At 39.9% G+C, this 21,691-nt stretch overlaps 2 protein-coding genes across 3 annotated transcripts in view; both read left to right on the forward strand.

The window, feature by feature from the left end:
- The window catches only part of APC6 (anaphase promoting complex 6), a 320,808-nt gene that overhangs the window by 94,682 nt on the left and 204,435 nt on the right, over positions 1–21,691 (forward strand). For both annotated transcript variants that reach the window (XM_089431967.1, XM_089431966.1), the window contains exons 5-8: positions 8,124–8,169; positions 8,445–8,524; positions 8,621–8,802; positions 8,918–9,043. In XM_089431967.1, the coding sequence (XP_089288093.1) occupies positions 8,124–8,169; positions 8,445–8,524; positions 8,621–8,802; positions 8,918–9,043 (434 nt within the window). The remainder of the gene's footprint in view (positions 1–8,123; positions 8,170–8,444; positions 8,525–8,620; positions 8,803–8,917; positions 9,044–21,691) is intronic.
- Positions 15,141–17,386, forward strand: LOC149164156 (uncharacterized). The gene is made up of 3 exons (XM_089432501.1): positions 15,141–15,610; positions 15,742–16,057; positions 17,294–17,386. Exons 1-3 carry the CDS (start codon positions 15,483–15,485, stop codon positions 17,384–17,386), a joined length of 537 nt encoding a protein of 178 aa, XP_089288627.1. The 5' UTR covers positions 15,141–15,482.

Consider the following 21,691-nt stretch of genomic DNA (forward strand, 5'->3'; position numbering starts at 1 on the left):
ACCGTGCCCATTTTGCCTCGATTTCCGTGGCCACTTGAAGTTGAAAATATGTATTGTATAGATATGGACCATACGAATTACACTGTACGGATTCCTTACGAACTATACGATTTTTTTTCCTTTTTTTAATATTCTAGAACTTTTCTTGAACGACGTGCAACTCATAGCACTAAATGTTGTTCGTACTATACCTTTTGCCGTCTTCTATGCCTTGATTTCCGTGCCCAGCTTTGCCCAGAAACCACTCCTTCAGCTTGCTGCAACAAATTTCTCCTTCAGAACTTTTAATCTTTATATGTACTTTTTTTTAATAATTTTTATTTTTATTTTTTATATTTTTTATTTTTTTAATCTTCGTTTTTTGACTTTTTATGTTCTATCCATATATATAATAATTTTATTATTATTATTATTATTATTATTGAATGGCCAAATGCTTGATAGTGAAATGGAGAAACTCCGAATTCTTGTAGCGAAACGCTTCAACGACAACAATGTTGATGAATTTGATGGTCAAAGACTTGGATCGGAGAACACGGCTCTGTGCAGTGGTGGAGCGGCCAAAGGATCGACTGCTCTTATACCAAATGAAGCGAACAAAGTTCTTTCTTTAGATTAATTACTCCAAAAGACTTGGAATATAAAGGTATCCATGAGGATAGAAATATGATATATCAAATGTGTCAATAAGAATGATACAATGAATGTGAGAGGCTTGCTTATATAACAAGCAGGTGTCTCTTCCTAGAGAGTCATGTCTCATTTAGACACGACTTTTCAACCTAATTACTAATTAACTAATCATTATTTTTGATTATTATCATTTACATTATTTCCTATATATTTATTCATAACATTTTTTACATTATTTCCTATATATTTATTCATTACATGGGATCTCTCTAATCGTTGAGAATTTTTGCACTTTTTCCTTGGTGGATATATTTGGAGATGGATGAAATTTGATGTATGGATTTGGGCTATTGCTCTTGTCTTGGAGCTTTATTGAGCAATCAAAATGCTGGTTGGATATACTCTATAACATTGTAAGTAAATTTTGATACTATTACTCTTGTTGCTGCATACTGCTAAAATTAAGGCTAGTTGTTACATTATCGAAATGTGGAATTGAACATGTTTTAGATAATTTAATGTATCGGTCAATGTTATATGAATGAAATGTCCTGGAGATTTATTTATCTTGAGAAACTTGCATCATTTGCTTTGAAGTATAAATGCTTGAAGGTCACTTTTCTTTTATTTCTCTCAACATTGGACGAAGTTGACTTTCTAGGCCTCCTTGATCAAAGAAACCAAGTTCTTACTCATCATTATCCTTGAATCCATATTCCGAAGTGAACTAGGCACTGATCCCTCAAAAAGGGTGATCATTTCAACCGTTTTTTTACCATTTTCCCCTTTTTCCCCAAGTCTAGCCCTAGTGGGTCACCTAGGGCATCAATTTCCCGACAATTGGCCCAAGGAAAAATTTCGATCTCCTCTGGGCTATTGAGATGGTGGATCCCCTTCCTCTCCTCCAAATTTGAGGCCATTTTGATGGTGGAATCTCCGGGAATCTGAAGCCCTAGATCTAGGACTGAATTTTGCCTAGGCATCCCCAAGGTTAGACACTAATAGGATCAATTCAACCTTTTGAAGTAAATATTCTTGTTTGGTCCTTTCCCTTCACCTGTCTAGGATAGGAACATCATTGGTTGCTATATTCCATTCACGAACCTGGGTTGGGTCCACTTGGCCCTGTGTGGTCCCACTTTTCAATAAAGACTATTTGTCAAAGACCATTTGGGAATCTAAGTTTTCAAGGATTATAGGGATTGGGAAACTCCTTTGTAAGCCTATTCTTTCTCCCTCAACCCTCCAATCCTCACCCCTTACCCTTGGTGGACCAAATCCCTTGCTTAAAGCGCAAGCAAGTTCCATTTTTCACTCCATCCTTGGGAAATGGTTTTTAGGGTCACTTCTCACCTATCCATTGACATCTACTTTACAAAGTGATCCCTACACTACCAGGACTTCTCCCATCGGTGAACGTTCTTAAAGAGCAGAGAGACTTAGCTGTGGTGATAGTGGGCTAAGTCTCCACCGTTTCCCTTAACCTAGCAGTTGCCCTCTTAGGAACCCCTTTTAGGTCCCTTGCTGGTTTGAGTGGTAACAAGCTCAACATCAGAATATCGGTACCCTGTGAGAGAATCACAACGAAGTCCTATCCCTTCCTAACATAGCACTAAAATCAAAGTGAAATGACAACTATTCTAAGAAATGAAAAGACATCGAATTGACAAAATAGAAATATATCAAGGAAAAATATCTAATTAATCTAAGGCATGAAAATAACATCACAATAGTAAATTCACACAAACATAAGTTGAAGTTACATAATTTTTTAAGCTAATTTAATGCTCTTGCTAAAGAACTTATTCATCCTATCCAAACCTACCTAAAAGAAGTAAACATGTCAAGTGAAATCATATAACCAATACAACCAATAGATTGATTCATCATTACTTTTGGTTTTACCTTTATGCTTGGTTCAGAAGCAAAATAGTGAAATGTCAAACCTGCAACAAATATATGTTGGAAAATCATTCATGGCTTGGGCCACATTTTGTTGATCTGGGTTAGCATCGGATGTGCTCTAGCAATGAAAATTGGTGGAGAGGCTAAAGCACATGACATTTCCAAGACCCAGAAATGGTTTGGGGAAATTCTGCTCGGTGAAGGAGATATTAAAATAATTAATATCTTTAATGGGTTCCTAAGTCTAAACTTAGGAAAATAAAAATATTAATGGGTATTATTATAAAATTGGGTTAGAAGGTTCTAAATGACATGGATAAAGCCAAATCTTATCTTAGCCGTTGATTAGAGATGTAATTTTGACCGTTGAAGACTTAACATGAAAAGTATAAGAGGAGGCTTGAGGGTCAGTTGGAGACACACTAGAGTGATTAGTCAGTTTGATTTTCTAGAGCGGGGTTTGCTAAGAGAAATTGAATCTGTGATCAAAGGTGTAGCGAGGGGCAATGAGTACAAGGTAGAGAGGCAGAGATAGTGCCGGAAGACCAACGCAAAAGCAGAGAGGTAGACGCAAAGCCAGAGGGAGCCACATTGAGGCCAGTAGTGACTGTGCAGAGGCCAGAAGGGCCTGCGTCATCCACGCAGAGGCTGCAAGAGTGACGCAGAGGGCTAGAGAGGTTGCACAAAGCTTCAGAAGGCTGACCTAAAGGGTTTCAGTTTGACGCAGAGGCCAGGAGGGCTGGCGCAGTGCTTCAGATTGTGTTGGAGAGGGTTTTGTGGGGCAGACTCTCAGAATATTTGCTTTCAAAGATAGGTATCACTGCTAGATTCTTTTTTATCTCTGTTGGGTGAGCCAGTTCGGCATCCAGTGTATTCATGAAAAGCTGCTTAATAATAAAACCCTAAGAACTGACGCACTGGTTTTCACTTTTCCCAAGTTGGGTTTTTCCGGGGACGATTGTCCAAAACTAACTGTGTCCGTTGTGTGTTTGTCTATTTCTTTCAGCTATTGATCTGTAGATGGTTGAGACTGTATTGTGTTTATTTCAGTGTTTATATGGTTAAATAACTTGCTAGTAACTGAACAAGTAAGGCGAAATAAACTAGTGAATACAAATAAAATTTCTAACGGGTAATACTTAGAAGTTTCAACACATTTATCGAGGAGTCCTGATCATGTAGAAAGGAATCGAAGAAGTACCAAGGTTTTTCTGTGCAATTGCATACTTCTTCTATCCATTGATCCACAGGAATAAAATAATGATATTCCTCGGTGTGTGTATAAGGCATTTCATCAATATTTTTCATGTATTGGTTAGCAAGTGGGGTTTTTATGGTGACTCTAACTAGAAACTGTGCACATATTGTTGCCCTTCTTGGCTACCCCTAATCACATATACACCCAAATGATGAAAAAATTCATGGAAATTTAAAATACAATTAAACCTACCCTTATAGTAAACTACATTGACAAAGGAGGTTGAGAGCTCATGAGACATGTCTGATGTTGAATACATTATGGCCTGCTCATTATCGCTAGGTTCAGGCATTCCTTTCAAATGGATCTTTGTACACTTGAGAGCTACATGCCAAGGCTATCCACTGATAAAACATTTTTGTTGGATCAGACATGTAGAAGTCCCTTTTTCGCATCTGTATACATGTCTTCTGCTGCATGAGTTGATATGGCTGCTCATGGTCAATGTGGTAAAAGTCTATTATCTGACATCACTCGATGTTTGTGTCATAGATGGGATCACCTCTAAAAAGGAAATAACTCAAGTTCCATTTACACTTGTCAATCTTGAGGAATGCATTAAGACTTTCAATTTCTTCAGTGCCCCCATCCTATTCAAAAGTAAGCCTATTTACTGAATCCTCTTCCTTCATGTCACTAGTAGATGAAGCATGGAGATCAATTATTTGGAAACGGAGGTAACTTGTTGAACTGTTAATTCCATCTGGAGTAGGGTGTGTGAGTTCTTGAGTTATGATGTCATCAAGGCTCTCCTCATATTGTTGTTCCTTACTTATTTGTTGATCCTTGCTGGAAGGATGAGGATATTCTTCTTCTTTGCTCTCTACCTCAGAGTTCTTAGCCTCTTCCTTTGTGCAAGTAGAAGTGTCTTCTTTTACTTTTTCTTGCTCAATGTGGTGGGGCTCTTCACCACTGTTCTCTTGTTGAAGTGATACACTCAATTCTATAGTAGGGTTTTCTTTATCATTGAATTCTTTAAGTCTTTCTTTGTCTTGATTTGGTTCTTCCAAGTTCTCTTCACTGATTTCTTCATTCTGGAAATGGAGATAGACAATTTCGTTGTTTCCTTTTCTAACACTGTCCTCTTTGTTATTTGTCTCACATTTGTTGGATCATTTTCCAACTAGCTATCCATGCATCCTTGCCCTTTTCATCATGCAATAATGGTTTGGGAGAGGGAGGAGAAGGTTGAACCTCTCCATGGAAATCTTCTTCTATCCTTTGCATACAAGGTTCACCATATTGTGCTTTGACATAGTTTGTTAAGAAATTGAGTGCATTGCCTTTCCATTTTATTTCCATTATAAGATTGTTGGAAGGATGCTCACCGAATTCTGCAGCCAAGTCATTGATCTTTTCTTGCTTTCTCCTTTGTATATCAATGAAGACATAAATGTCTTCAACCTCCTCATACCCATATATCCACCGTTCCTGAAAACTTTTGATGCATTGTGGGAATGATTTTATCTATTTGGGTTTAAAGCTGCAATACCATTTCCAATCTTCATATCCTTGCATTGATAATGCAAAGGCTTTCGTTAATTCATCCTCAAAGACAAGGTTAGTATCTATGATAAAATACATGAAACTCTAAGAAATACAAAGCTAACCATATATTTCCATTGAACTTAGGAACTTGCATATACAAATTAGTTATGGGGAAATGCAGTTATCTCAGAATGCATGATAAATCTAAATGAATGCGTACAAATCGGTTATGGGAAAATGCAAATATCTTGGAATGCATGATAAATCTAAAGAAACGTTCGTGTCTAGTGCTTTATATGGAGTCAATGGGGTAGACCTTGATGCGGGTTGGATGAGCCCATACACCAGTGATTACCCCTACAAATGTAGACTCCCATAAAACCATTTGTCCTTATGAGAAGTCTACTAGGGTTCTCTAATCTGATCAGGGACAAGATTTCCTAGGTGAAACTTTCAAAGGATAGGACAAAGTCTGTCCAAAACAAAATGGATAGGCTCAAACTGACAAGTCACAAGTTTAGGATACCTAATATAGGGCTTCACAAGGTTTTTACATGGCTTTAGCTTGTGACTTTTGTTGATTTGGGGTAGCATCGGATGTGTTCTAGCCACGAAATTTTGTGGAGAGGCTAAGGCACATGAGATCTCCAATGCCTAGAGAGGGTTTGGGCAGATTCTAATCAGTTTGGGAGATATTAAAATAATTAATATTTTTAAATTAAAATATTAATGTGAATTAATATAAAACTGTGTTAGAATGGTCCAAAAGTCATGGATCAAGCTAGATCTAATCTTATCCGTTGATTAGGGACTTAATCTCGGCCGTTGATCTGTGAACGAGAAAAGTATAAGAGGAGGCTTGAGGGTCACTTGGAGAACACACCAAGAGATCAAGATTTCGACTTTCTAGGGCTGGGTTTGCTGAGAAAGTTGATAGAGTGATCTGGATTTGCAGCTGAGGGGCAGTGAATACAGAAGCAGAGAGGTAGAGATAGTGCTAGGAGGATCAACGCAGCAGTTGGGAAAGGTGACACAAAGGGCAGAAGCTAAACTACTGGGAAAGGTGACACAGACGGCAGAAGCCAAAACTACCGGGAAAGCTGACGTGAGGGCAGAAGCCGGAACTGCCGGGAACATCCGGAACTGCCGGGAAAGATGACGCAGAGGGCAAAAGCTTGAACTATCGGGAACAACTGGAACTGCTGGGAATTGCCCGGAAAGCTGATGCAGAGGGTAGAAGCCGGAATTGTCAGGAAAGCTGACGCAGAGGGCAGAAGCCGGAACTGTCAGGAAAGCTGACGCAGAGGGCAGAAGCCGGAACTGCTCGGAACAACCAGAACTGCTGGGAAAGCTAACACAGAGGGCAAAAGTCGGAACTACTGGGAACAACTGAAACTGCCGGGAAAGCTGACGCAAAGGGTAGAAGAGGCTGACACAGTCCGTAGAGGCTAATGCTGGGGTTTTTCGTGGGCCAGATTGGAGCTCAGGAGCTGCGAGAGTGTTTATCCAAGGTTTTAGCTGGAGCATCTGTCTCCGAAGGAGAGGTACTACTGCCGAGATTTTTCTCTGTTGGGTGAGCTGGATTTGGCACCCATATTGTATTTAGACACTGCTTAATAAATCAAACCCTCAAATAGCTGCACCGGTCTTCTCGCATTGGGTTTTTTCGGGGACATATGTCCAAAAATAACGGTGTTATTTGTGTGCTTGTTTCTGTTTCCTTCGGTTGATTATCTGTAATGTGTTGAGCATGTACTTGTGTTTATTTTCAGTATTTACATGGTAAATAACTTGTTAATTAATCAGAACAAGTAGGAAGGAATAATCAGAAAGTACATGGAGGGTTTCTAACTATTAGACTTAGAAATTTCAACAACCTTGGGTTATAATGGTGGTGAATGCTGCACAGAAAAAATCTTTGTACCCGTACTTATAGAGGGGTAGCAGGATCCACACTTCCTAGTTTCAACTACATTTTGAAGATATTAATTCCAGATTGACTTTACAAAGCTCAAGGTAAATAGCTTTGTCTGCATTCAGGATATGCTGGGAACACGTTACAGTTATCCAATCTACCAATGGAGATCTCTTTTTAGCCTACAAATCCCCCACTACTGAAATATTTTTCCTTGAAAGCATTTTCATTGTAGAATAAAGAAATTAACCTGACTACCTTTGAATTTTGGGCAGGGTCCATATGAATCTTCCAGTGAGATCCCGAACATTTTTTGTCCTCTCATACTCTCAGTACAAATACATGGATATAATTTTGCAAGCACACCACATTCTCTTAAGAACTATTCAATCTGACAGCTCGAATGATTCAGTTCCTCCAATATCACAAATGCCAAAATGTCCCTTCATACCTGGTTCCTGTCTCTAGTGAGTACCTAAATAAATCTGCCATGTTGCATCCCTACTCATTGCTCTTGAGACTTACCACTAAAACTGCTGGCAGAGCTGCTGCTTGTGATTGAATATCTGGCAATCTAAACCCCTGTTTTTCTTGTGGGAGGGGACAAACATCCAAGGACACAAATGGCAAGCCTCTTCTTCCCCTCTACTTTCCCCAAAGATGGAGAATTGATGGTTCTGAGTTCCTGGAAGTGGCTTAGAATAAGCAAGTGTAAGAAACATTTAAGATAAGAAATGAAATGAAGCCCTTCCTGTTAAACTGAGGTGTTTTCTTGTTTTAAGAGAGTATCGCTATTGGAATGCCAAATATAAGCTCATCCTAATTGAAATTTTATTGGGGGTTTATGCCCTTGTTTCCCGACCCAAATGGTATGAGTTCCAAAATGTAATTTTTTAATCTATGTTGTTTGAATTTTGTGTGCAGGCATTAGAGTGTCTCCTCAATAATCATATGCTCACATCTGCAGAAGGTAAACGCTACTTTTTGTTACAAGCATGCAGAATGACCAACAGTGTAATTATTGTTAGTGCTTGCTTTTAGTCTAATTTGTTTATATAGGGAAAACAGACGATTATTGCATCTTGAATATTTTTTGTTATTTATTGTTTCTATTTAGCATGATGCATTTGCTTGTCTTATTAGTTCACCATTTCCGTCCATGGTTCAATTAGTTGAAGGTTTTGGAGTCTGGACACAGTTTAGTGCTCTGCTTATTGGCATTTTGGAAATTAACATTTTTGGCAGAAGCCAACTTAGTATCATCTTTGAGGTTTGGTGTGGAGAATGGATGGCTTTCTTCATTTTATTCATGTTTAATAAAGAAGGTACCATCCATGGCCTATTGTCCATTTGTGTTCGATTTTGGAACCTTTGAAAACATAAAGGGCTATCTTAACCCATATACCGCATATCTCTTGCAGTATGATAAAGCAGAGAACATTGAATCAAAGTTTGCGGAGCTGGAAAGGTTGCCTGGTGATCTCAATTCCCAGGAAACTTCTGTCAGCTACTCACTCAAGAACAATGCAGATCTGATAGCCTGCAAAGCAGAATATTATCATCAGTGTGGGGAGTATCAAAAGTGTTTTGAATTAACAACATCGTAAGTTTATTTGCATTGTAATGTATGGGCGAGATTTCTTTGGGAATGTGCTATGCATCCTACTTGACAAACTTCTGGGGAAATAATGTAGTTTTTGCCTCTCTGATATGTGCAGGCTTTTTGAAAGGGATCCTTTTCATTTGAAATGCACACTAGTACATATTGCAACAGCAATGGAACTTGGCCACAAGAATGAGCTTTATCTTATGGCATGTAATCTAGTGAAGGACTATCCACAGAAGTGAGTTCCAGTAACCTTGATGATCTATGTTCTTGTTTTCCATGTCCTTGTTTGTATCTTTGTCATATATTCAAATCATTGTTATTATTGCTGAAGAAAATTTCCTAGTCCTTATTAAGTCTGCTGTAAAAAGGCTTACGTTAACTGCCCTTTGGCATCTTACACAGAAAGTTAGTTTAATAAGGTATTGTCACAGTCTTGGCACTCTCACCCCTTGTTGAAAACATTGGAATCGGCAAAACATCGGTATAAAAAGAAATATACTAAGCATTCATATTCAAAATAATGTAGTTTTAATTCACAATGCACTTGTAATTATATCAAAACATAATACATATTAAATCAATATATATATATATATCACAATATATTAAAACAAAACATAATATATATTAAATCAATATATATTAAATCAAAACATAATATTTTTTTTTCCACTGGAAAAATCCGTAACATTTCATTAATATGAAAGATTACATATGTAGATGCTTATCGCATATGCCATGTTCACTGATTCTCTGTACATTTTACAAAAAATTGCATGAGTATGCTGATTGGTTTTACCGCTCAGATTTGTGCTATGTAGGCTGTATAGATTTTGATGCCTTATTGGCATCCTTCAGTCTGTTACAAAAAAGATTATACAAAAAACTGTCATATATAGTGCTGCTGTCATACTGCTGATATAAATTAAGTCGCATGTAGACCCACTGTAGGGTATCCCGGGTCTATATATGGGCGATGATAAAATTTTTGTTCCTGTTGGTCCAAAATCTCGGATATCTCCCAATATCCTTGTTCCATCAGCGCGGCCTCCTTGGAAAATTTGTCAGCATCCTGGTTATGTTCCCTGTAGATGTGTGAAACAGTGATATGGTTAAAAGCCTCTTTGAGCTGAAAGACTTCATCAAGAATGACGCTGAGTGTGTGCATGTGACATGTAGAAATATTATTGAACCAATTTATGATAATCTGTGAATCCCCGAAAATGTTGATGCTAGTGCAGTGATGGCTTAAAGCAAAGTGTAGCAGGTGTCGCAGGGTTATGAGCTCAGCAAAATTGTTTGTTCCAGCACCCAATCCCGCTTTAATGATGTAGGAGTGATTTTCAGTTAAGTGCAGGATGAAGCCACCCCCACAGCTTTGTACATTGGCTGCTCCGTCAAAATATGCCCATGGGGTACCCCGATCAATGATGGGGGGAGGGTTTGGCCTGCGCATTTTTGGGGGAGGCGGATCCGGAAGCTCGTTGAAAGCAGAGATAATGCCAGCCTCTATAAGGGGCCAGTGGATGGCCTTCTCATCGAAGATCATTTGGTTCCTTGCTTTCCAAATGGACCAGTTAACTATAATGGGCAAGTTTGCCGCTTTCGAGCCCTTGTTTCGATTGCCCCATTCTATCCAAGCGTTTATTAGATCAGTACCGCTCCATTCCCCTGTGAAATGTGTAAACGGTTTTATATTATTCCATACGAGCTGTACAGAGTTGCATCGCAGGAATAGGTGTTCTGTAGTTTCACTGTCGGCTTTACACAGAACACATCTCGTCGGACCATATTGAGCACGGCGCATGAGATGATCTCCCGTGGGGATTCTGTTCCTGAGAACACACCATGTAAAGAGTTTCGATCGAGGCGAGGCTGTTAGCTTCCAAATATTCTGCCACCATCTGTCTAAGACTTCAGGTTTCCTCTGCTTGATTATCTGAATGTAACCCTCCTTTGGAGTGTATATCCCGCTGTCTGCCTGATGCCATACAAGTTCATCTGATCCCTCAATAATTCTGATGTGGGACTCTATCAGGGCCGCACAGTATTCGCGCCAAGCTGTGTGCCATCTCTGCGGGAGGTTAAGTTGGGTGGCTGTCTTCCAAGCCTGATGGAAGATATCAGATTGCTCTTGATCCGCTATCTGTGCAATCACCCTGATGCCATGTGCTGTGAGGAATTCCACCAGCGCTTGTGGAAGCAGATGTCTCCCACCACTACCACTCCAAGGGTCTATTCCTATACGTGCTCTGTCTCCATTCCTTATTCGCCATACAATGTTGTTCCTGATGAGCGGAAGAGAGTGTAGGAGAGCTTTCCATATTGAAGATATGCCAGTTTTGTTCCATGAAGGGAGCCTGGCCCATTCGATAATGTTGAGGGGCCAAATGTATTTGTGGTAGGTGATATTTGTCCATAAGCTGTGAGAGGTCAGCAGGGCCCAGCCCATTTTGGCTGCCAGGGCACTAGCAAAAGAGGGGAGATCCTTCAAACCCCAGCCACCCCATTTCTTGGGTAGGGCGATCTTGCTCCAGCCAATCCATGCAAATGTGCGCTTTTCTTTATTGCCCGCCCATAAGTATCTGTTGCAGAGATGCTGAAGCTTAGAAAGGATATTCCGAGGGATCCAGGCGAGTGCCATCCAGAAGACCGGTGTTGCTTCCAGAACTGATTTGATCAATGTTAATCTACCTGCTCTGGATAGATATCTATAACACCAGCAGGATATCCTTTTTTCCACTTTTGAGACCAGCCAGACCCAGTCCGCAATCTTTTGGTTGGTGGGTTTTAGCCAGTAACCGAGGTATTTTAACCCCCTGTCCAGGGGCTGAGTGGAGTAAGGGAATGCTTGGCTGGCTGTGAAAGATTCATTAACTGAGGTGCCAACCAATGTAATAGTAGACTTTGCCCTGTTGACCTCCATCCCAGTGGCATGTGCAAATAGCTTTAGGATCCTGTTGAAAGTAGAGGTATCTTGTATGCTGCCGTCTAGAAGGATAAGGACATCATCAACGAACAACAGATGTGTAAGAAAGCACTCATCTGATATTTTAAGGCCTCTGATGGTTCCATCCCTTTTAGCTGAGATAATAAGGCGGCTTAGAGCTTCCATAACCAGGAGAAAAAGGAGAGGAGATAGAGGGCAGCCTTGTCGCAACCCTCTCTCAGAGTGGAAGAAATGTGAGGCTGCTCCATTAATTAGAATGCTATAGGTGGGGGATGTAATGCATGCCATGATCCAATTGATGAGTGGAAGAGGGAAGCCCAGATGGATAAGAATCATCTTGATAAAGAGCCAACTAACTCGATCAAAAGCCTTGGAGAGGTCGATCTTAAGGAGGATGCATTTGAGATGCTTGGTCCATATGGAATGAATAGCTTCCTGGGCAGATCCAATGGCTTCGTGGATCTGTCTGTCTTCCAAGAAAGCAAATTGTTGGGGGGCAATATGCTTAGACAGAATGGGCCTGATCCGGTTAGCAATGATTTTTGAGATGATTTTATAGAGGACATTACACAAAGAGATAGGTCGGAAGTCGTCAAAGGATGTAGGAGAGTCCGATTTGGGGATGAGAGCAATGAATGTGGAATTTATGGCGTGATAGAGCTGGCCCGAAGTTCTACTCTCCTCAACCACCTTCAGGATATCTTCACCCATGATGTCAAAGAATGCAATATAGAACTCAATGGTCCATCCATCGGGACCTGGACTCTTTTCCTTCTGAAACCACTTGATAGTGCTTTCTAATTCTTCCATGGTGACAGGATCAGTGAGAGCGCCAATGTCTTCATTATTTACAAACCTAGGAAAATGAGAGGCCACATTGATGATTTCAGCTAGGTTTGTTCCAGCAGGGCTCTTGAATATTCCTTTGAAATGTGCCGAGCCGAGATGGGAGAGCTTATTAAAGGTGTCTGCCAATCCTCCATCCGGGAGGGGGAGGTTCCAAATGGTATTTGCCACTCTCCTTCCTTTTGCGAAGTTATGGAAGAATCTTGAGTTCTCGTCCCCAGCTTTTAGCCACAAAGCCCTACTCCGCAGCCTGAGCGATTCCTCCCTGAGCTTGAGAATATTTTGCTTTTGCTTCTCCAAATCTACTAGACGGGTCTTGTTCTCCCCTGAGACGAACCCCAAGTTTCTCTCATCCAGGAGGGATTTAAGTTCTTCTTCCACCATAATGAGCTGTTCATCCCAGTGTTGTTAAAATCGCGATAAAATCGCGATTTTATCGGAAAATCGCGATTTTTTCGCAGTGCCGATTTTATCGCGATTTTTATCCATAAAAATCGGCAAATTTTTTTATACGCGATTTTTACCCAAAAAATCGCAGGGGCACGGGGCAGCGGCTTTTTATATGCGAAAATCGATTTTTTCTATGTCATTTTGCTGTTTGCGCGCGGAGGAGGAGGAGAAGAGGTGAGGGAGAGGAGCTGGAGGGTTTCCGTCGAATTTGGGAGCGAATCCAAGTGGTTTTAGGAGAAATCCAAGACAAGATCACCAATTTGTCCATAAAAGAGGTATGTAGATTAATTTTTTTTGGTTTTGCTTCTATAAAAACTTTGTTTTTCATTGTTTTTAAAGAATTTTTTGAAATTTTTCATTGATTTGGGATGGGTTATTTGTTATGACTATGAGAACCAATTTTTTATTTTTATTTTCTCATTTTTTTTAAACATTGTTTATTTTTTTTGAATTTTCATTGTTTTTTGGCATTTGGTTGGGTAACTTGGGTTTAGAAATTGGGATTTTGGAAATAATTAACTTGTAATTTTGTAAATGCTAAATTGTAATTTGTATTTTGTAATCCTAAATTCCTATTTCGTAATCCTTATTTTTCCATAGGTTTGCAAATTCAAAAACAAACATGCCAAGGAAATTGGATCCTTTCTGGGAATATGGTGACCCTAAAACTCCGAATGATAGACAAAACTTGTATTGCAAGTTGTGTGGAAAGGAAATATTCGGGGGGGTGTACAGGTTGAAGTTCCACCTTGCACAAATCCCTGGACATGATGTGGGGCCCTGTCTAAATACAAATGCTGAAATTATCCAAAAAGCCATGAGAGCATTGGGAGAATTAGAGCACACTAGAGAGGCCAAAGAAGAACTCAAAAGGCAACTAAAAAGGTTAGCTGAAGGAAGTGGGCCAAGTGGCACTGGTTCTACTGCAGCGTCAGTCAATCCGGTAGCTGCATCATCATATTTTGTTCCTCGAACCACACCTGGTTCACAACCAATTATTGGTTCAATGCTAAAAAGAACTGAAAAAGAAAAAGCTGACAAGTTGATGACAAAATTTCTCCTCTGGAGTGATATTCCTTTCAGCATTGTAAGGAATAATCCATTTTTCCAACCTACTGTTGATGCTATTGCCAGTGTTGGCCCGGGGTACAAAATCCCTTCTCTTTATGATTTCAGAGGCCGGCTTCTTCAAGATGAAAAGCGTGACTGCACCCAAAGATTGGAGGATTTTAGGGCATCATGGGCACAAACAGGATGCACTGTTATGTCAGATGGTTGGACTGACCAAAAGGGGAGAACCCTTATAAACTTCTTGGTTAGTTGTCCCAAGGGGACTATGTTTATCAAATCTGTTGATGCAACTCATCAAATCAAAGATGCAAAAACTTTATGTGATTTGCTGGATGTGTTTATTTTGGAGGTGGGTGCAGAAAATGTTGTCCAAGTCATAACGGACATTGCTGCAAATTATGTTGCTGCTGGTAGAATGCTTATGGACAGGCATCCTGCTTTATTTTGGACACCTTGTGCTGCCCATTGTATTGATTTGATGTTAGAGGACATAGGGAAAATTCCCTTTGTCAAAGAGGTTGTTGACTCATCAAAAAGCATCACAAAATTTATTTACAACCACACATCTGTGCTTAGCTTGATGAGAAAATGCACCAACAACAAAGAGTTGGTGCGCCCCGCCATTACACGGTTTGCGACGAGTTTCATATCTCTTCAATCCCTCTTGAATTCTATGTGGGATTTGAAGAGAATGTTTCTTTCAGAGGAGTGGCGTGCTTCGTCAATGAGCCGCAAACCAGAAGGAGAGGCCGTCTGCAGAGTAGTTTCATACCAGGAGGACTTCTGGGCGGGAGTGCAGGAGGTGTGCGCTGTTACAGAACCTTTGGTAAAGGTTCTTCGGTTGGTTGATGGTGAGAAGCCCGCAATGGGCTATTTGTATGAAGCCATGGATAGGGCCAAAGAAGCCATTCGGTCCTACTATGATGACAAGGGAGCTGATGGGTTCCAGAGACAACTCCTTCTATGGAACGTCATTGATGAGCGATGGAACAACACACTCCATCGTCCCATTCATGCTGCTGGGCTTTTCCTGAACCCTGCATTTTCTTATGCATGTGGGTTTAATTTTGATGTTGAGGTCGTGGAAGGATTATTAACCTGTGTCCAGAAGATGGTGAGATCTTCAGAAGAACGTATGGAGATCTCTAGACAAATTGAGCAATATAAGTTGTCAGGTGGCTTATTTGGCTTTGAGATGGCTGTCATTGATAGGACGGTTAAAATGCCAGGTATTTTTTAGTTTGTAGTATGTACTTTGTAACTTTGTTTCAAATTTCATTGTTTCTTCAAATTCCATTTTTTTCTTATGTTTATTTAAAATTTTATTTGTAATTTTGTTGTAGACGCATGGTGGAAGATGTATGGTGGCAGAGTACCCCTTTTGCAAAATCTTGCCATACGCATCCTCAGCCAAACATGCAGCTCCTCGGGATGTGAGCGCAATTGGAGTGTATTTGAAAAAATACACAACAAGAAGCGCAATAGGTTAACACTTAAACATTTAAAATATTGCAAATTTCCAAATAAATTTTTGAATTCATTAAAGTTTTAAACAATATATTTTTTATAATATTAATTATTAATTATTAATTTATTATTTCATGAACTTTGTACAGGTTGGAGTCCCATAGACTTAATGACATGGTCTATGTCTACTACAATCTTCGATTGTGGGTGAAACAACTAGAGAAGACACCTGATACGGAAGCCATCTCATTGGATGGGATTGACACCACTGCTGAATGGAGGGTTGAGACCGAGAGGCCTCTCATGGATCCCACTGAGGATTGGTTAGTGCAGGATGAGGGGGAGGAGGAGGAGGAGGAGGAGCAGGAGCAGGAGCAGGAGGAGGAGGTGACACCGCCTACCCGGGCTACCCGGGCTACCACTACCACCAGTGGAGGACGTGGTCTCCGTCCACCTCAGCCTCCTGTAGCTGCTACTACTAGTTCTTTAGCTTCTAGAGCACGTCAGACTCCACTGCCATTTCCACCAGCACAGGCACCAGCTTCTACATCTAGAGGGAAAGAGAAAGCTGTGCCATATTCTCGCAAGAGGGGCAGAGGAAATCAATAGGATTAGACTTTCATTTTATTGTATATGACATTATGACATGATGAGATACATTATCATATTTTTTGTTGATATTTTGAGGCTGAGTTGGACTTGGGACTCAGGACTTACTATTCAGGACATGATTCAATGTTATGTGTGATTTTAGCGCTAGAAATGATATTAAACATCTTATATATTAGTTTTTTTATCATATTTATGTGTCAATGTATTTATTTTATGTTGTAGATGGTTTAGATATTAAAAAAATTGAAAAAAAATGAAAAAAAAATGAATATTTTTGTGCCAAACGATTTTTTCCCGCTTTTTTCCGATTTTTTCCCGATTTTAACGATTTTTTCCGCTTTTTTCCCGGCGCCGATTAAATCCCGATCGCGCTTTTAACAACATTGGTTCATCCTCCCTTGCCTTTTTTGCCTTGGCCCACTCAATCACTATGTGTTTGAGCTCAGTCAGATTTTTGACAAAGCCCCTTGCCATCGAGGATTCTCTATTAATGGGATGAGCTTGCCAATAATCCGAGACTATTTTGGAGAAGCTTGGATCCAGGAGCCATAGGTGGTTAAACTTGAAAGGGGCTTTTGGCTTTGGATGAGGGCCCATGATCTCCATTAAAATTGGAGAGTGATCAGATATGCCCCCGGATCCAACCCACTGCTTGTAATGGTGTAGCTGATGAATCAGAGGGCCTTTCATCAGGAATCGATCAAGTCTGCGAGCCAGAGCTGCTGTCCCAACCCTTCTGTTCCTCCATGTTGGGAGAGGGTTCTGCATGGGAATGTCGATAAGATCATGTTGCTCTAGTATGCTTCTCATAAAATCTGAGATGGGATCTACTTGCGCCAAAGAGCCCCAAGACTCCCGAAACCCCAGAGAGAAATTCAGATCACCCCCCAGAATGATGCGGTCCAGAGACATCAGGCTCCTGCTGAGAAGCATTCTCCAAAAGCTTTCCCTCTGCTGGCATGGACCATAGATATTGATGATGCGAAGGGAGAGACCTAGGTCCATTGAGAAGATGTCAGCTCCCATGAAACCAAGACCTCCCCAGGAAGAGTCCAATCTGATGGATTTTGGGTTGTAACCAATCGCCAGTCCACCCGATCTACCAATGGCATCCATAGCTATGAAATTCCATTTGGGCGATATAGAGCTCAGGGTGTGGGAGATGGACTCAGCGGGGCCTAGCGTTTCTTGTAGGAGAATGACATCCGGGAGTTCGACCTCAAAAAGTCGTTTGAGTGCTAGTTTTTTGGGGGGACTAGCCAAACCCCTGCAATTAAAGGAGAGGCACTTCATGGGGGACCCCTCTTCGGGGGGTTTGTTGCTCTAAGGACCCCGTCAATGGTGGATTGTCGACCAGATGCGACTTCAGCTCCAGCACGTCTGATAGCCTTGTTTAGATCAGATTTCCTTCCCCTGGTGGAGGAGGATCCCGAGCCCATAGGAACAATGCCCAGCCCTATCTGGGGTTCAGAGGATTCCGGATGAGAGGTCCGGGGTCGGAGGGAATATGGGTGGGGGGGGATTTTCCTTACAGAAGGATCAGAGGGAGGCGACGATGAGAGAGGCAGGGAAGGTGGAGCTGTGGAGGGAATCAATGGGGGCGGGGGAATAATGCAATGCGCCATAGAACATGTAATAGAATTAACAAATTCTGATGAATGTGCAATTGAGATAGAGGGAGAAATAAGATTTGTACCCGTGGCTTGTGCGGCTGCAGCAGCTGCCCGAGCCCGTGTCATAGGAGGAGAGGGCGTGTCCTTCTTGTTCATCTCTGGACACTCCTGGGCGCCTTGGGGTACCGAGAATCCATGCGACGGTTGTGGAATGTATGGAGAGGTCCCTCTGGATGCTATGGGGGAGATCTTTGGAGAGCTATCCGGACGTTTGATCAATGGGAAATCCTTGTAGAGATGCCCCACTTGATGGCACCGGTTGCAACGGAAGGGGACTCCTTCATAATCCAGAATCTGAATGCGCCTGTGCTTCCCCCATTGCAGAGTGATTCTTTCCTCCAATCCCTCCCGGGTATCCAGATGTACCAGAATTCGGGCCACTGTTCTCTTTCGAGTGTCGATGTAGGATCGATCATGATCCAAATATGTCCCCAAAGCATTTCCGATCCTGGTGAAAGCTTCTTCACTCCAGTATTGTAAAGGAAGCCCCGGAAGTCGCACCCACAGTGGCCCTGCTGCAATTTGTTCGCGCTCAGGATCGAATAACGGGCTCCATCTCTTTAATAGCACAGGTGCTGTCTCAATATGCCAATATCTTTCAAGTACCGCATTCGTGTGCCCTTCATTTGCAAAATGGAGGGAGAACCACCCTCGTGGGAGAACCTGTACCTCCGGCAGTTGTGAGAGCAGGGCTCCCCAGATTTCTTTCACCCAGCGCATCAGCCTTTCCGCCGTGAAGGTACGCCCCCGCACATGTCCGACCAACACTGTGCGCGCTATAGCCATAGTTTCCTCAAAGTCCGAAGAGTTGCCGAAGGTAACAGTGATGTCTTTCGTTGTTGCCCTAACACACTTCGATTTCTGCTTCTTGGTGCGTGGCGCCGACGGATGTTCCGCGAACGGGTTTGAGTCCCCAGCCGGTGAGGGCTTTGAGGGTTTTATGTTGATAACCGGCGTACCGAAGCATCCAGAGGGTTTTGCCCCATTGTCCGGGAGGGGATTTGTCGCATTTGCCCTCGGAACTGCTTGAACCCTCGGATCTTCTTGAGCAGTATGAGAATCAGGCAGCGGAGATGGGATCTGATCGAGAGTCAATGTATCAGGCGATAAAGAGGCAAGGAGTAAAGCTGTACCGGGTGAGAGAGGCGGTGCCTCCAGACCGATGGATGATGAAGAAGGATCCGGCAAGGAGACCACTTTTCGTGATGCTAGCTAGCCATTAAATCAATATATATATATATATATATATATATATATATATATATATATATCATAATATAATAAATCAATATATACATATCTTAATACATTAAATCAATCAATTTACATATATAGGTATAAAAAGAAATAAACTAATCGGTCATACATATCACAATGTACTTGCAATTAGATTAAAACACAATAAATTATATCAAAGCATAATAAATATACATAAACATTTATACAAATGAACTAATAAGTCCATTCATAACTAAAAACATGATTAGGTCAATCAGATTTAAACACAAACAAATAAATAAAAGGATAAATGAAAATTGTATTAAACTCTTTATTAGAATAAAAATAAATTCCATCCTAAATCTAATTAATAAACCACTCCTCATATCTGGAACTTGTCGGTCCTGCACTCTCCCTTATCTTCACCTATTTATTCACCATCACCCATCTCTGACTTCTTCAATAATTCTCATCCTGATGATGAACCACAGAGGCTGGTTCGAAACGTCGATGCACTAAAACAACAGATGCGATGAATCCGGAAGATACAACCACACAGAATGCAAATCGCAGAAGTCTCAAATCCATTATTTCTCCTACTTATTTTCCACAATAAGTTATTTACAAAACCCTTCAGTAAACATCAAAGTAAATTCTACTGCAGTTTTCACATTATAGCATAGAGAAACGAATAGTGAAATACAAGCGCAAGAATCAATCACATCAACACAATTATTTTTGGACAATAGTCCCCGGAAAACCCAATGCGGGAAAACCGGTGCAGCAGATGAGGGTTTATTGATTATTCTTTAGCAACAATCTCTTTACAAGGAATGATTTGCAGAACGTAGAGAAACCTCTGAGAAAACACCTGAAATAATTTTCCTCCACCCTTTGGAGAAACTTTGACACCCAAGAGACCCTCCAGCCTCCACTGTGTCACCTCTGCGTGAGGACTGTGTCCCTTGTTGCATTTCCTCTTTGAGATGTCCCTCTGATGCACTGCATCCCCTCCTCCTCAGTCTCTCACTGATGTTGATGTAACGAATAAAATATATAAATAATATAAATATAATGTAAAAGATAAATATCATAAATAATAGTTAGTTAAGCTAGTAATTAGGTTGAAGAGGCATGTCTAATAGGACATGACTCTTCATGAAGAGACACTTGCTTGGTATATAAGCAAGCCTCTCATTCTCATTGTAAATCATTATCATTATCATTCTTATTCATATATTTAATATAATATTTATATCCTTAATGGATATCTTGATATTCCAAGTCTTTTGGAGTATTTAATTTGTAGAAGGAACTTTGTTCGCTTCATTTGGTATTAGAGCAGTTCGGTCCTCTAGGTTGCTTAACCGGTGCACAGAGCTCGTTCTCCTATCCAAGTCTTTGAATATCGAAATTTGTCAACCTTGCTGTTGTATAATTGAAGCATTTTGCTCAATATTTGGGAGTTTCTCTTTTTCTCCGTTTTTCTAGGCCTTTGGCCATAAAAAAAATTTAACCAAAATATATATATCTATATATATATATATATATATATATATATATAAATATATATATAAAAGTAAATAAATTTTAAAAAAAGAAGAAAAAAAGTAAAAGAAAAAACAACATGGATACAAAATCTCATACCAAGTATATTTAAAACTTTTTACATGGAGAAGTCCATGGTTTTAAAAACAACCCATGGTAATTGCCCATGGTATTTTAAAAAGTTAGAAGAAAAAAAAGAAAAAGAGAAAACAAAAGGAATACATGTTTTACTTTTTACGTGGAGAACATTTTAACGGAGCTTTTAAAAACAACCCATGGTAATAGCCCTTGGTATTTTAAAAATTAAAGAAAAAACAAAGATACAAAAGCTCTTACGTGAAAGGTAAACATTACTTTTTACAGGAGGTTTTAAAAACAACCCATGGTAATAGCCCATGGTATTTTAAAAGTAAAAGATATTTTGATAACATTGGAGAAAAAAGGTGTGATCTAAATATTTTTAATCGTTCAAATCTAAAGATTGTTACCGTACCAAGAGTCACATCTCATCCAAATTTTCTGAGGAAAAAAATATTATTATAATTATAAAAAAGGATACTATATAAGCCTTATATAATTACATATAAAAGGAAAAGTGGGTCTCAAAAAAGTATATATAAATTTTATATAATTATAATTTTATAATATATATAAATTAAAATTATATAATATATATAATTTATAATTATATATAAAAAAATTATTATGATATAAAATTTTTTATTAAAAGAATGAACAAAAAAGAAGAAGAAAAGGAGAATATTTGAAAAATATATATAGAAGAAATAAGTGATATTTTATAATAAAAATAGCTCCAATTGACATATTGTTTACGTAAAAACATCAAGGAAAAAATGGAGACTAGTAATGAAAGTTTTCCTGAAACCCATAGTACGTGTGTTTGCACACTATTTAACATCAAAGGATCACTCGCAGGAAGAGACATCATAATCTCTATCAGTCCTATTGAAAGAAGTAATTATGTTAGTCTTAAATGTGCTAATCAATTGGTGATTCCCGAATCAAATATAGTTGAAACAATTTTTTT

Source organism: Pinus tabuliformis, chromosome 5_1, assembly GCF_031772625.1.
Source record: "Pinus tabuliformis cultivar Carrire ecotype Pingquan chromosome 5_1, CPIR1, whole genome shotgun sequence".
In the NCBI taxonomy this organism is placed as follows: Eukaryota; Viridiplantae; Streptophyta; class Pinopsida; order Pinales; family Pinaceae; genus Pinus; species Pinus tabuliformis.

Bases quoted from the DNA above. Each gene is read 5' to 3' on its own strand.
- LOC149164156 (XM_089432501.1), top strand. From the start codon at position 15,483: ATGTATGGTGGCAGAGTACCCCTTTTGCAAAATCTTGCCATACGCATC. The intron at 15,611-15,741 runs GTTAACACTTAA...AACTTTGTACAG, and splicing joins CACAACAAGAAGCGCAATAG to GTTGGAGTCCCATAGACTTA. The intron at 16,058-17,293 runs GTAGCTGCTACT...ACCAATCGCCAG, and splicing joins TCCGTCCACCTCAGCCTCCT to TCCACCCGATCTACCAATGG.